The sequence below is a fragment of the Phymastichus coffea genome, unplaced genomic scaffold, assembly GCF_024137745.1.
Source record: "Phymastichus coffea isolate CEN01 unplaced genomic scaffold, Cenicafe_Pcof_1.1 PCOF00050, whole genome shotgun sequence".
Classification (NCBI taxonomy): Eukaryota; Metazoa; Arthropoda; class Insecta; order Hymenoptera; family Eulophidae; genus Phymastichus; species Phymastichus coffea.
Window position 1 is genome coordinate 1,438,357 of NW_026706861.1, and position 15,295 is coordinate 1,453,651.

Genomic DNA, 15,295 nt, shown 5'->3' on the forward strand with positions numbered 1-15,295 from the left:
ATTACTCGCAGCATCCAAACAGCGCGTGATTGAGATAATTCAATTGGGAGGGGAGGGGAGGGGGATTAATTATCCGATATGGCTTCAGTTGTGCTTCAAAACCGAGTTGATTATTTGTCTAACTCGATTAACCCCTGCTCTGCTTGGCGCTCGCAGCATTTACGTCGCGGCCGTCGATCTCATCTCGCTTTACGTATTTTCCGAATAGATCGCCGCGGCTGTGAAGTGGCCATTTTCGATCCAGCGCGGCGAGTCCCTCGTCTGGTGCAATTTTCAGTTCCGGCTCATTGAAATGCGAGCTACCGAAATGACCACCATCAATCTCAATTTTTCTACTAGCCCCGGTGACTTTTCGAGAGTCAAGTCACTTCCACCCTCGGTGCCAATAGCCTCTCTCTCTCACTCCCAATGAATATCCGTGTGGCGAGCGAGTCCTCGATATCGCGCGCGCGATAGAGAGAGAGAGAGAGAGAGAGAGAGACAGTGGGGGCGGACACACATAATGGTTCGCATGTGGGTAAACACAGTGACGGCTTGCGGCTTGCCGCGCCAAGAGATTAATGGCCTCGGCACTCTCTTTCTCCTGGATCCCAAAGTTCCCCTGCAGCGCGTACGTCCTACAGGGATTCTACCCTCTCTTCTCGCTCATCTACTCTGATTGATTGAATATTTGAGAGGAATTCAAGTCTGCTTACCTTCGCAAGTAGTTGCTTGGCTATTTTTCGCATTGTATTATCTTCACCGGAACGAGCGGACGTTGAAACGTACATGACAAATCGAAAGTGACAATCCCTCCGCGCGCCCCGTTCACACGTGTACGCGCGTTGAAAAAGGAGAGGCGGGGAGCAGGGTGCGGCCGGCGTCGATTCGCAGTAGCGATTTCGCATCGAGAGCACTGCGTACACATGAGCTCTCTGCGCGGCTTCCTCGCTCTCCTCGCGCGCATACGCTTGGCGAGGAATGGCACGGCGGATCGGTCGGTATAGCCGTTGGTAAGCTCGGCCTTAGCCCGTACTCTTGCATTCTCACGCCTTGCAGTCCTTGGCGTTAGCTCGCGTCGCAGGAATGCCAAGGCGCTTTGGTGTGCAGCTGCAAAGAATTTTAGCGCTCGCAAAACCGACGGATACTCGTAACGTTCGGGGTTAAATTATTCGGTTTGCGTAACGCGCGATCGCCCATGAGCCGTCTAATTCCATTGGCCGTACGGCGCTTGTGCGCAAACGAGGCGCAGGAGCGTATCGTCGAAAGGAAAACGGCTGGTCGGGATGATTCGATTAACGGCCGATAGAGAGATAGAGAGAAAACGAAGGGTCAAAAGTTAAAGAGCCACTTGTGGGCTCGGGCGTAGTCCGCGGGCCGTAGTATCTGTTTAGCCGAACCATAAGCTTTCGCTCTTTATAAGTTAGGGTGCTCTCGCTCACTCTCTCTCTCTCTCTCTCTCTTTCTCTCTTTTCGCGTGGCAGTCTGGCTCCGGACGCCACGGGCTTGCACATTCCGCGGCGTCTTTTCTCTCTCGCTCCTCGCCCTTCGGGGAATTATCGCTTGACGAGCCATCAAGCAAGTAACCCTCGGCTCGTTCGAGCCTCTTAATGAAATTCTCGGCCCCGCTGGCGCGCCAACGTGCAAGCAGGTCCATCCTCGAGTGCCCCAAGAGAGTCACCATAAGAAAAGCTGGCGCGCTCGAGAGAAGCTAAAATCTCTTACAGCCCCAAAGTGCTTGGCGCGGCCGCACCACTTTGCGCTCGGTGCCCACTCCCTTTTTTCGCAGCATCTCGAAGCCCCTCGGATTAGATCCGATATAGGGGTGCCGAGGGACACGTCTGCGCAACTATTTCGTCGGCGCGCCAGCGCGGTTCTCCCCCAAAGTGGCAGGGCTCACCCCAGCGATGACACGCACCCCCGAGTCTCGCTTTCACACCAGCGGGACCACCCAGCCATTAATGCCAATATTCCACTCTCGCGCTCTCCCGGCCGAGAGCTCGCTCGCGCGTCAATTAAGCAGGCCCGGCGTGCGGCCGAGAGAGCTCTCGATGCTCTTTCCCCGCCCGTTAACTAAGTGGACGTTTCGCGAGCCACTGGCTCCCCAGCTGCAGCGCGCGTCCGCGCTCGACCGCTCGTAGCTGACCAGGTCGTCTCGGTTTTTTCACTTCAGAGCCGATGCGCCACGTGAAAGCCGAGCACATGCAGCACGACAAGGACCTCGACGACGAAGACGATCTCGATCTCGAGGACGACGCTCGTCGCGCTGCTGAGCACCCGTACCATCACGCGATGCATCACCATCATCACCATCACCACCCGGGCTACGGGCCCGAGGATCATCATCTCAAGGACGAGGGAATCAAGTCTGACTGCGCCGCCGGAATACCGATACCCGCGACGAAACCGAAAATCTGGTCACTAGCCGACACGGCAACATGTAAATCTCCGTCGCCGCCCAGTCACCCTCACCATCACCAGTACCAAATGCATCACCATCATCATCATCAGCAGCAGCAGCAGCACTACGCCCAGCAACAGGCGCATTTGCCACAGCAGCATCACCAACAGCAGCACCACCATCTGTCCGGCCAAGCGCAGCACCACTCGCAGCAACCGTGGCTCAGTGGTGGCGCCAGCGTCGTAGACCCAGGCAGCACTGGCGGCAGTCTCGCCAACTTTGCGCTACCGTCTTCGGCGTCAATGAGTCCGTCTTCGGCAGCCACAGCACCCTACTCGAGTACGGGTGCTAGGTACGGCGGCTTTCTGTCCTCGTCGTCGGGTGGTCAGCTGCACTATAACCCAAACTCGAGCGGGGGCTCGAGCAGCGCCTCCTCGTCGGCGGCGGCGGGGTTTCCCGAGGTTGGTACGGATACCCCGCCGCAGACACCACCCAATATGAAAGTGGGGACGCCGAACGGCGTGATCCAGGGCCCTCCAGCCGGGTATTGCCCTGGTGGCAACAGCAATAATGCCAATCCCGGCCACTACGCCAGCGCCGCCGGCGTTGTTGCGGCGTCGCCGGCTCACGTGACTGCTAGCGTGGGTTACATGCAGACACAGACTAATGGACCTGTGGTTGTGACGAACAACGCCAATGGCTCGTTTAGCACGAGGCTGCAGAACTCGCCGCACAAGGACTTCTCGCCCGCGTCGGCGCAGAACTCCATCCTACATCAGCACCAGACCACTGCCAGCTTACCACCCACGGAAGCGACCACCGCCTTCAAGCCGTTCTACAAGGGGTAAGTTTTCGCCTCCTCCCTGTTGAAATGTTCATTTGCTGCGGCTCTACGAGGCTAAGACAGATTACAAACGGGTCAACTTACACATCCGAAACTTACCGTCGAGACTCTTAAGTCTGTCTGCTCCTCATCGCGATAACGGGATTGACATGGTCGATATAATTATTGGGGGAAAATCGCGCTGTCGATACTTCGGTTCGAGCTAGATGTTAACGCGCCTTTCCTCTTTCAGATCTCAAAACATGGCTAGTGGATTTGTATCGCCGGTTTAATGCGAGTTGGAGGCACCTGACGAGACACAGCAGCGTTTCCAAGGTCAGTAATCACAACATCTTTCCTCGCAAAGAGTCCTTTCTTTTTGTGCCGTTTCACAACGCGCACGTATACACACGCGCGCACACGCGTACAGAGAATGATCGTAACTTTCGAAACCTCATCGCCTTGTTACGTCTCTCGGAGCTGATAAAAAGACGAGTCATAACAGATGAAGGTAGGTCGTCCCGAGAGTTTGCGCGCGCGAGCGAGCAACGGTACGCATGTACACACCGAGAGTCGCGATTGTTATCGGTCACAGGCAAAGCAGTGTGTAAGCACTCACGGCAAGAGAGAGAAAGACGAACACCTCCGCTCTCTCTCTCTCTCTCTCTCTCTCTCCCTCTCTCGCCTGGAGAGAGAAGACACAATCGATAAAGAATTAATATCCCGGGCAAGGTTGATTGGTCGTTAGCTCTTTCTCGAGAAATAATAGCTGGGCGCGCGGTGGGTTGCCTGTCTGTGTGCTCGAGTTGAGTAGCGTGTGGGCAGCGAGAGAGAGACAGAGAGAGAGAGAGAGGAAGGAGAGGGAAAGGCTATCGCCACCTTCTTGACAGTAACAAATGGATGGAGATTTCAATCAGTGAATGGAGCTCACAGCGCATTCGTGCCAGTAATTTTCTCGTCGCGTCCTCTCTTCTCTTTCTCTCGCACTCTCATTCAGAGACACCTTGTCGCATCCGACTGATCGAACAGCTGCTGCTATGGACCTTCATTCAGACGCGCTGCTACTAAGCCTCTTCGAAATTAATCGACCAATGAAGAGAAAAAAATGTGTCTGTGTGTATATGTATATATCACTTGATGTATGGAATCGCAGTTTTACTGACTCGAGCGTGGTATAACGGCTCGGTAGGCTTTTATTATCCTATAAATTCTGTGTTCCTTCAAAAATCCAAGTGGACAGTATTAAAACGGCTTTAGTTGACAAAAAAAAAAGAGCGAGAGAAAAGGTTTATTTACTGTGGCGCGGCGTGTACGCGCAATATCTAATAGTACAGCATCTATGTTAAAACGGATAGTGTTGGTCATTACACGGCTGCTTGATGTTGCTGTTTTATTGCATCGAGCTTTATAAAATTCAAAGTGCTGTTCACGCAGAAATCTTGTAGCAGCAGCATAACTACGTGTATATTTATAGCCTAAACAGTTTTAAGATCAAAGTGAAATGACGATCGTTGGTAAAATAACTGCGCATACAAATTGAAGGAATCCTCAAGATACGCCCAATTTGAGAGCTTCTTAGTCTTTTCCCCTCTTCGGAATTACATCCCAATTAGTTACTTTCCGCAAGTTGAAAAGGGGATGAGAATCTCGGGGTGAACTCGAGAGAGCTGATGAACGAAGGCGATTAAGGCGCGTCACTAAAGTATATCTAATTCCCCAGAGGCACAATCAAATAATTTGAAGAGTCAAGAAGTACGCGCAGCTTAAGATTCGAACAATCATCGTGGACTCTGAAAGCTATTAGTCATCGCAAGGTTAATATCCAATCAGAGAACTCGAAGTATTGACCGTACAAGAAAGTCTCGCTCAGAACGAAACTGAATGAAACGGAGGTATACATATCCCTTATATCACGAGTGCAAAAAGAGAAACAACAATAAAGAAAGAACGGGTGGACCGGACGACGTCGAAGAAGAGAGAGAGAGAGAGAGAGAGAGAGAGAGAGAGAGAGAGAGAGAAATGAACGGAGAACGTCTTTTAGGTGGCCGGGTGTCGGTGGGACATGGTTATCTTGGTGGCGATCTGATCCTAATTTATTAGCGGTTCCCGAATAAACTAGTTTCCACTGTCGTCACCTTGTATGCTTCGAAGCGTCGTCGCCTGAAAAAGTCAGCGTCTCTCTGTTCCACTCTCTAGCGAATACGACAGCGGTGGGTTCAACCTGGAGGCGGTAATTGCCAATTAGCCCAGTGGATATTTAATTGCTATTAGGGCCCTCCCGAAGGGACCTCCCCACACACGTACACGTACAAAAAAGAACTTTACTCATACCAGCTTAATCAATTTCAGATGCCTTTGTTCTGCTGGCGTTCCTCTTTTTGGCACTTTATATAGCATTTCTTTTTTTATACATGCCTCGGTCTATAAAGTTTACGGTTTAGCAACTTATAAGTGACTCATTAACGAGTCGTTCCTTTCAACTGCATAGCGCGACAGTTGAATTTTTAATAAAGCCGTGAGAGAAGACCGAGATGATGATTTCAAGCGCCACGTATACTTTTTGGCATAATTTTTTATCGTTTCCAAAAATATACGACGCCGACTGTTTGCCTGTCGAAATTGATGATCCCATCTGCATATTATAATCCGCTGGCGTTGAAAAGTATTATTGAATGTTTCATTTGATCGTAGAACTATTTTGCCTAATAGCTCGTAAATGACATCCTCAATAAAAGAAACTTCCGAATATTAAAATTGAGTATACGTTGAGCAAAGTTTTTTTTTCTTTCGATTGAAGAATAAAAAGCAGCGCTAAAATTACCGAATGACGAGACAGGTGTAAAGCTTGTAAAATTTATCTCGACAAACGTACACGACAAGCTTCGCTTCGTTATCGCAATGTGAGATTATTATTATTATTATTATTTCTCCTTCTCGCTTTTTATTTCTGTAGGACTATGTGTTTATGCCCACACTGAGTTTTGTGTGTGCGTTTGCCTCATTAAATCAAACGCGACGGTATATACTTATGGCAGCGTCTTTATTTATGAATATCCGCGACAAAACGTACGCGCACTGGCGCACATACTCGGCGGGGGGTTTTGACGGTATAATTTCTGCGTGGCGACGTGACCCGCGCGCGTGGATCCTGCGCATATAAATAATCGCCTTGCACGCGCGTTCGAGAATCCACTTCGATTTTGCACGTCTATATCGACACACACACCCATTTGCAGGCTACGCTTCGATCTTCATCGTTTGTTGAATTATTGCCTAGAATTAAATTGTTTATATATCGTTGGCTGAGAATTATACCTTTTTCGAAATCACTGCTGCTCGTTTGTAAACGACAACTTTTCTTTTTGTCGTAATGTATAATTCCCAGTACGAGGAAGACCCTTTAAGTATGTCTAACTGTTTTTTTTTCACACGCAGCAATAAAGTTTGTGCAAGGGGATTTTCAATAGACATTTTTGGTGGCTGCTAAATCGAATAAATGGTGCCGCGCTTGGACGACATTGCAGCAGCGCGAATCTCTAATTAAAGGCGACGGTAGTACGCCACTGCGTTTAACGGCGTGCAGCTGAGCCTCTACATCGATTCTGTCTGGAATTGTCACTTCTATTGCACAATTTCGCGCGATAATCAAAAACAGCCAACGAAATTTATTATTTTCGATATTGGTCTTTGTATAAACGTTTCACTCCAGTACTTGGACGCTGGATTTTCCCGAGTCGTAAATAATTTAAGCGTAAATGGACATTATGAACGAGATCATGCGCGCGCGTGAAATCAATAATTCTTTCGTATATGCAGCGCCGGAGACTTGTCCATTATTTATTGGACAACGGGTTCTACACACGTATCTTTTATCGATTAATTCAAGCTGTTTTAATTGATTCGATTATTTCTGAAAAGCATAGCGATACATACTACATCGTGCTCTATAAAAATTACCGCAGTCAACGACTGGAAATAAATGTCAGTCCGATAACGGGGAAAAAAGGTTGCACATGCATATACATTAAGTTAGAAAATAGTCTGGAAAAAACATTCAAGTAGTATGCGACCAATACACTCAATGATGTCGATGCATCGGTTTTTTTTTTCAACGTATCGAGCAGCGAAGGCAGATTCGCTATTTAAACTAAACGAAGCTTCGATATCAAAAATAAAGGAAAGAAGCTTCGATTTGCGTTGAAATTAACGCGTGTACGTATTCTTGACGTAACGCTGTGCGCACTTAACAAATTAGTCACTTGGCACGCGATGTAACGGATCGCCTCATCGAAATGCGCGTGATGCAGATTTTTTCTCTGCACTTATATCTGCGATCGTAGATATATTGTATTTAAATAAAGCATCATCAATGGAGGCGAGAAGTCGATAGATCTTCGATATATAACAATGTTGTGTATTCAGCGAAACTTTCTATGCTATAAAAGTTTTTCCTCGCGAATGTATAATGAAATTGACTTGCCCATTTTACGTACTCATTAGTTCGAGTAACGATGATAAATTACAATTACATTATCTTCGACGCAGTGTAACGCGCCACTGTATATAATGTTATTAGTCGTCGAATAAGTCGAAATGCGGTAGGCTATTGGCAACTATATGTGCAACTAGCGGGGGGGGGGGGGGGGGGGGGGATTGGCCATCGATCATTGACACGCACACATACCACGGCGAGCTGTTTCCGTAATTGATGGCTGCCGCTGCGGCAGCCGCCACGTTAACGCGCCCGTGATGAGTTTCGCCATCAGAAACTTCGACGCTCGTTTGCGCGCGCGATGAAATCGCAATGATTTACTCAATCCGCGCTCGGTTCGGATGATTTCGAGATGCTTTATTAACTCTACGTGCGACGTTTTTCTTCCTTTGCCATCGGCGAGTATATTGCGAATTTTCTCGTTATCGCGTCCGTTTGCTCATTACCCCCGCATGAAGCATTCCATCTGATTTTTCTTTTTCTTCGCGCTCTCTTCGAAAACTCGTTCGAGCCAGGCCTCCTTATGGTTAAAAGCGCTGACGGCGACTTTTCCTACGACCGGTTTTTGCGAGCGCGTCGATTCTCGCACTTTCAGACAGATCCGATAATACGTTAAAGCTTACAAACTCCGGGATGCACGCACTTGGTTAATTGATGATTACAGCTTAGCGGCAGTTCGGCCGGCAGGCTGGCTCAGATGATCGGCTTTTGTAAACTCGACGCGGTCGTTTTAATCAAATGCAAAGTTGGTCCGGTAGATTTAGCACGCTTACCTTGACGCCTCGCAGCTTGCAAATCAAATGCACGTCTGACCAAACTCACTCTATTCTACTGGAATGTTATCCGAATGTTATGTTATCTAACATAGATTCCGATCAACCATCAGTAAAGCCTAGTAAGCATAACTCTACGATAGCGACACACAAAGCCAAATTTCTTCTCGACGGGAAAACCAGTCTACGAGTACATCGCATTGTAAGAAAAAAACAAACGACGACTGCAACGTTTTCGCACGCGGACAAATCCGGTATAGAGGCTCTTTCTGGCACGCGCGCGCGAGGACGATCGACACGGCTGATAATACGGTTCTGCTGGCTGCTGCTGCACTTTCGCGCCCCTATAACGAGCGGTCCTTTTAATCCTCGCAACGCCGGCAGCGAATCGAGATCGCGCGCGTGTAAATGGCTATAATAGTCGGCAGAGATCTGCGTACAAATGCGCGGTTCGATCCAGCTGTTTAATATCTGTGAAGGACAGCTTTCACATCGGCCGTGTGCATCTTTTCTTTCACGTAAGAAATCTCACGATCGGCGGAGATTGATCGCGCGACTAATTGTCGCGGGCTCGCGGGCTCGCGGGCTGTACGTTACTCAATTTAATCCGCATGCACATATACACGCGATTGCAGTTGTGCAATCGACTTCGCGCGGCGCCAACGTCTGAATAACTCTATCAATTTTCCCCGTCGAATAATTAGCGCGACAAGAATATTATTGCACCTGCTTTTTTTCTCCGCTACCGCAACGATAAAAGCACCGAGAAACTAGATTGACACGCAACGCAACTTACAAGCTCCACGTAAAGTTGCGTGTATCTAAAAAGTTTAAAAAGTTTTGTTTTTGTTTTCGGTGTTTTTGGTCACTTGCATTACTGAGTTTTCAGCAAGTTTTATCATTCCATAATTTCACAAGAAAACATAGAAATTAATGTTAAATATCGTTATCTATGTATACATAAAATGATTCAGACTAATTCGCGGGTGCCGGTTACAGTCTAATCTCCGTATATATTCCGTTGATTCGCATGCGCAAGCGCCCGTCAGACGTTTATATACACACTCTAATACAACACCCACTACTGACTAGGCGCTTTGGCCAACCAACCACCGACGAATAATCCGATGAGGTGGGCTTTGCATGGTTAATACGCATGTCGCGCGATTGGTCCGACGAGTCGCTGTGTCGGCAAGATTTCATGCTCTAAACTAACTTCATAACACTTTCCCTAAAAATACTTTATCGGATTGTCGACTTGATCGTCAATTATGAGCGCGATGTCGTATAACTGACAATGTCGACGGTTTTACAACGTTTGCTTGCAGACTGAATCGATATGAATTATTTCGTACGATGCAAACCGTTGATGCCAATATAATTCAATTAGAGAAGTTTATCGGACTCGATCGGGCTGACAATTGCATTCAACATTTTCTACGTGTGTACATCCAGATAAAGTGATACAAAAACCGAATCCAGCCCGGCATACACGATCAATCTCGAATTCGGCTGGCAAAACTGTCTGACCAAACATTGTTTTGTTTCTCTGTTACAGATCGCTGATGACTCGCTCACTTCGAGAAAAAGCAAACAAAGCACGAGCTTCGGATTTGCGCGAGCCATGGTGCACACAATTTATCCAAAATCCGCGTGGCAAGGTAAACGCACCGACGCGTGCAACGCATACGCCACTCGTGCAAAGGCAAAAGAGGGGGATTCAACCAAGACTTGCAAACTGGATGTACGTCTTGGTATAAATCGTGGCGCCCGCTCGCGGATTAAGGTGCGCGTGCGGGTGGATTAGACGAAAGGTTACAACTTGTACCAGTGAAAGACTTATTCAAAAAACAAACAAAAAAAAAAACAAAAAAGCAAGAAAATCTTTCGTTCTCTTTTTTTTCTTTCCGTTTAGATTTTTTCGGCAAATATCTCAATAAACACACACAGGCGATATAACATACACCACTTTAGCGTACACCACTGTAATTCGGGCAACGTGCAAGACAGAAAGGCACCTCGTATATATTATAAAGATAGTTTTTATCGAAATATGACAGAACTGTTGTTACTATGAATTATTATTATTAATATTATTATTTTGATTATTATAATTTTATGACGATCAAGTCACGTGCGGTGTGACCGTTGCGCGACGGAAAGTTCTTTTTGTAAATATGTCACATAAAAGAAAAGTGAGCGAATAATGTCGTAGATAGACTAAAAATCGGCTGAAAAAACGAAGGAGCGTTATTTAAAAGTATATCACACACACACCCACACGCACACGAACATGCTGTACGATCGATCACGGATAATAAACTCTCGATGCGCGTCTTCCGTCAAACATCTTCCGGTTTATATTTGTGCAAGTCCTGTTCAATGCAATCTGTGTCTTTTCTTTTTCCAACGAACAAAATTGTAAATAAATACATATTTAATTTAAGCACTCAATTGCGTTGTAAAAAGTATTGTACATTTGTTTTAAATTAAAGGAGCAAAAAGTACAGAATAATTCGCAAGCCTTTGTGTGGATCACACAAACGCGCGCGCGCGCGCACATACACACAGACGAGCTCACGATTTCTCGTTAAACCGCGAGAGAAGTACATCGAGCGCTTGCACGAGTCAATCAAGCGACGATCGATAAATCACTTAATTTTCATCGCGTCCTGCCCGCCTCCTTTATCCTCTCCCACCTGCAGCCTAATCTCGTCGTCCCTTGCAGCAGCGGATCGATTCGGGTGCCGTGCAACTGCGCGCTGCAGTGTTAGCTGCTGCTATAATTAAGTTGATTGCAATCTGCTGACTTTCAAGTGGCAATCGTTGTTGTCGAAATCCAAGTGGATGGCAATTTTTATGCTTCTTCTTTTGTTGGATTCCTCACGAAGGAAAAGCTGGTAAAAATAAAGTTCACTTGGTATTGTGCTGACAGTAATATTACAGAAAAAATACAAGCTGTTTAAGCCCACATGTAGGTACTATAATCTCATTGATATGTATATTGTGCAGTCGTAACACAATATTCTTACAGTAGAACATGTAAACGCAAGATGAGCATAACCGTCGCACATAGTGAAATAAATATGAATATACAGTTATAAGTGAAGTAAAACAAAAGGAAACCACATAGAGTACGTTTATAGTTATAATAGCGTCGATTTAATATAAAAAAAATGGTGCAATAACTCATTAACTCTACGATTTTGTTACTTGGAAGTCAGCTAGTCGATTATAAAGGAAAATATGGAAATTTCTCTTGGACCAAATTTGAACTATAACTTTTTTATCGAGTTCGGAGGTTTTGCATCTCATGTAAACATATCACTGATAACATAGACAAATGTCAAATTTGGTCTCTTTTCCAGGAAAAGTGCGAAAAGTTGATTTTAGAATACACGACAAAAATATATATCTTGTAAATATTAAATATTTCAGGCTGTCTCGATGTAAATTAAAATCGAAAGAAAAAACTTGATCGCTTCATTCTGCGCTGGGTATTCTAGAATCAACATTAGTCAACTTGATTAAAAAGAATGGGAATAGAAAATAAAAAAGATTGTACATTTATTGTAAAAATACATTTATTTATGTCTGTGATAAAAAAGTAAGAAAAAAATTATTAAGGGCAAATTCACTCGAAACAGAATATAATGAAGTGACTGAGAAGTAATGAGCAAATGACACTAACTTGAAATGTGGGAGACGCGCAATGATAAAGTTCATGATGTTACATTAAAATCACATACATTTATCTTATAGATAACTAATTAAACAAATGTTTCTTTGTAAATAGACGAACAAAACTATGCATATGACGTGCACGAATGAGTGTATAGTCGTTACTCGAGACATACATATTTGTTGTGAATAACAATAGCGCAAACATAAAAACTTTAGCTACTTCGTAATAGTTATATTGCGAAAGAAAAAAACTCAGTTTTTAAGCGGTCGTTCGTACGGTTTCAATCTTGTAAATTACCATGGAAGAAAGCAAAATGGAGTGTGTACATAGCCATGAATGTGAATATAGATGTATACAAAAAATATCTATTATTACGAATACCGACATTATCACATATTATATTATTATATTATTGTCTACTTCAATTATAAATTCATATTATATTAAAAGAAGACTATTACGTTGTAAATTATTTTGTATCTTATTTACCTTTCCGCCTCTCAAGTCATATGATACTTTCCACGATATTTCAGTGAAAAATAAATTTCTGCATTTATCAAACTTATTTAGAATGAAATTTTCTAGCGAGTCGATCGAACCTTTAAAAATATGGTATAACATAGTTATGAAGCCCAGAGCGCACACTTGATTTGCAACCGAGACAAAAGGGGCAAAGAACCGGCTAAAATAACATTGAACTTTGTAAAACTCAAACACTTGGGTATTATTCAATGTATGCATTTGAAGAAAGGAGAAGTAAATGGACAATTGACAATCACAGCGAACAGTGCGACAAGCTAGCAAGAGAAGGTATTTCCATTACTAAAAAAGGCCCAAATAGCCACACTGTTGCGGCACAACATGACGCTCGAATCGGAAGTCGTAGCACGTATGCGGTATAAACATCGAAAACACATCGAAAGGCCAATGCGCGGACAGCCTACAAAGGACTCGCTCGTTTTGAATATCGAACAATGGCAGGGCGCGAAATGAGCGCTGACCCGCGCGCGTACTATGTGCCAGCGCAAGAGCAAAAGGAGGAACAATGCTTCTCCCCCTTTCTCTGGTGCTCTGTGTAAGAGAGCGAATTTCAATTCCACGAGTCCTCGTTATCGCGCCACGCGGTTCGCTTTCACCCGCGCGCCGGTGCGTGGCTGCGGCTATGATGATCGTTTTTACGTTACGACCCTCTGTCTATTTTTAGACTTTCCTCTTTTCATTCGCGCGGTGCTCTGCGAACGGACGAGTGCTCTCAACAGCTACGGCTATTTGCTGCGATGATTTGGGGACTATTATCCACGCTTTTCACACAGTTCTGCTCAGTTGTAATTAACCGAAACATTCATTCGACGCAATTACCCTAACGAATAATTTTAAATGCGAACAACAACGTATCATCAATTTACCAGAAATCAGCTAAACAATCAAAGTACAATTAACCATCACTTTTGTCAAGTGAGCGCCATACAAAGCTCAGAGTATCGCATACAAACAGTCGGCATTATACGACACGGAACTATCTCGGGTCTCATAAAAGCTGGGCAGAGGAAGTGTCCTCCCAAGGCAGCCGCGCAGAGCCTTAAAATCAATTGCGGCGGCTTTATGGATTAGTATTATTTTCTTCGGCGCACTTTCACAGACACACGCACACAAAAAATAAGCGGTGCCATAAACAATTTCATGGATTTCCGATTGCTTATTATGGCTTCACGCGGGTATACATAGTTTTAAAAAATATAATGTGTTTTTTTTTCTTTCTTTTTTTAAGAGACGAAGTTCGAGATCATCAATGATGGTATCAAATGTATTTTTGAGTTTATGAGGTCTTTTTTCTGACGGGATCTTCAACATATAAATGAAAAGAAATTCAATATGCGAATAACATCGTTAAACATTTCTTTTTCTTCGGTAGATTTATTTTGATGCTCGTGAATATATTTTGGAACTTTTATTATGATCACTAATTTTTTATACGTAACTAAGTAAACTTAAAGCAACATATCACTTTATAAATAAATAAAACTATATAAATCATTTCTTCTAACAATACAAAGATATAAATAAAGTAATTAGTTCTAAACAAATAGGCACGATTGAAATGTGTTCACGTGCGACCAAGGTTTCAACAACATTCCACGCAACATTCAAACTGACATCGTAAAATTGAATAAAGACTGCTAAATCTTCAGGGTAGATATAGTAGACTTTGTGACGAGTGCAAGGTTTACTCTGAAAATCCGAGTCGAAGAGGAGCATCAGACACGTACTATTTCATACGATTTATCTCGTTTTCTTTATAATCACGTCCTACAGTTTTTGCACTTAAAATTATTACTCTGTCGCTGTGCAACGAAAATAATTGTGATTGGAAAAGCCACCTACAGGAAAAATCGAGCAACGCAAAAAAGCGCCAATAAACAAGCCAGTTAAACCAAAGTACAATCTGATTTCACAGCTGTTCTCAGTCTCTCAACAGGCAAGTAGCAAGTCTCGTGCATCACATACACTCACACTCGACAGGGCGACAATAAATTCGACTAGAGAATCTCTCGCCATACGGGCTCAAAGTTACAGCGCGCGAGGACGACGGAAGAGAGGAGTACAGTGTGCCGTCGGCGAGAACGTGCGGCGGCGGTGGCAGCGACTGCCATATCCTGCCTATAAACTCGCGACACGAAACCTTCCGTTCTTCCTTGTAACTTTGACGCGCGGGAATAGCGTGTACCATTCGTTGCTGCTTTTTTTTTTTCTTCGCTTTTATCAACGAATTACGACTCGGCGTTGGATAGGCAAGAAATTGCTGTTTGGACTTGCAAATTTGCAATCGGCAAGTCGCTTTCAAATGAAATCCCGAGGAGTATAATTTTTATAAACTTGAATTTCATAATTTTTCTTTGTATTCATTAAAATGCAGAAAGTCCTTTCTATTTACAAAGGGTTTTCTACGCCTCTGTCGAGTCGCGCATGAAATTACCGCGGCCTCAATCATGGCTCTGGTCCACAACTATAAAATCGAAAAAACGAATAGGCAGCGCATATCCGTTAATTCATAAATTTTTGTGCCAAAGAAAAGAAATCTTATCCTCGCGTGCTCGTCAAAATGTTTACGCTAAGACGGCGAATTCTGTTAGCACGCGCTAGA

At 44.7% G+C, this 15,295-nt stretch overlaps 1 protein-coding gene across 5 annotated transcripts in view; it reads left to right on the plus strand.

The window, feature by feature from the left end:
* The window catches only part of LOC131665362 (homeobox protein caupolican-like), a 64,977-nt gene extending 52,369 nt beyond the window's left edge, over window positions 1-12,608 (plus strand). For all 5 annotated transcript variants that reach the window (XM_058937212.1, XM_058937213.1, XM_058937217.1 and 2 more), the window contains 3 exons: window positions 2,153-3,224; window positions 3,457-3,539; window positions 10,027-12,608. In XM_058937212.1, the coding sequence (XP_058793195.1) occupies window positions 2,153-3,224; window positions 3,457-3,496 (1,112 nt within the window). In that variant the 3' untranslated portion in view covers window positions 3,497-3,539; window positions 10,027-12,608. The remainder of the gene's footprint in view (window positions 1-2,152; window positions 3,225-3,456; window positions 3,540-10,026) is intronic.
* The last annotated feature ends 2,687 nt before the right edge of the window (window positions 12,609-15,295 follow it).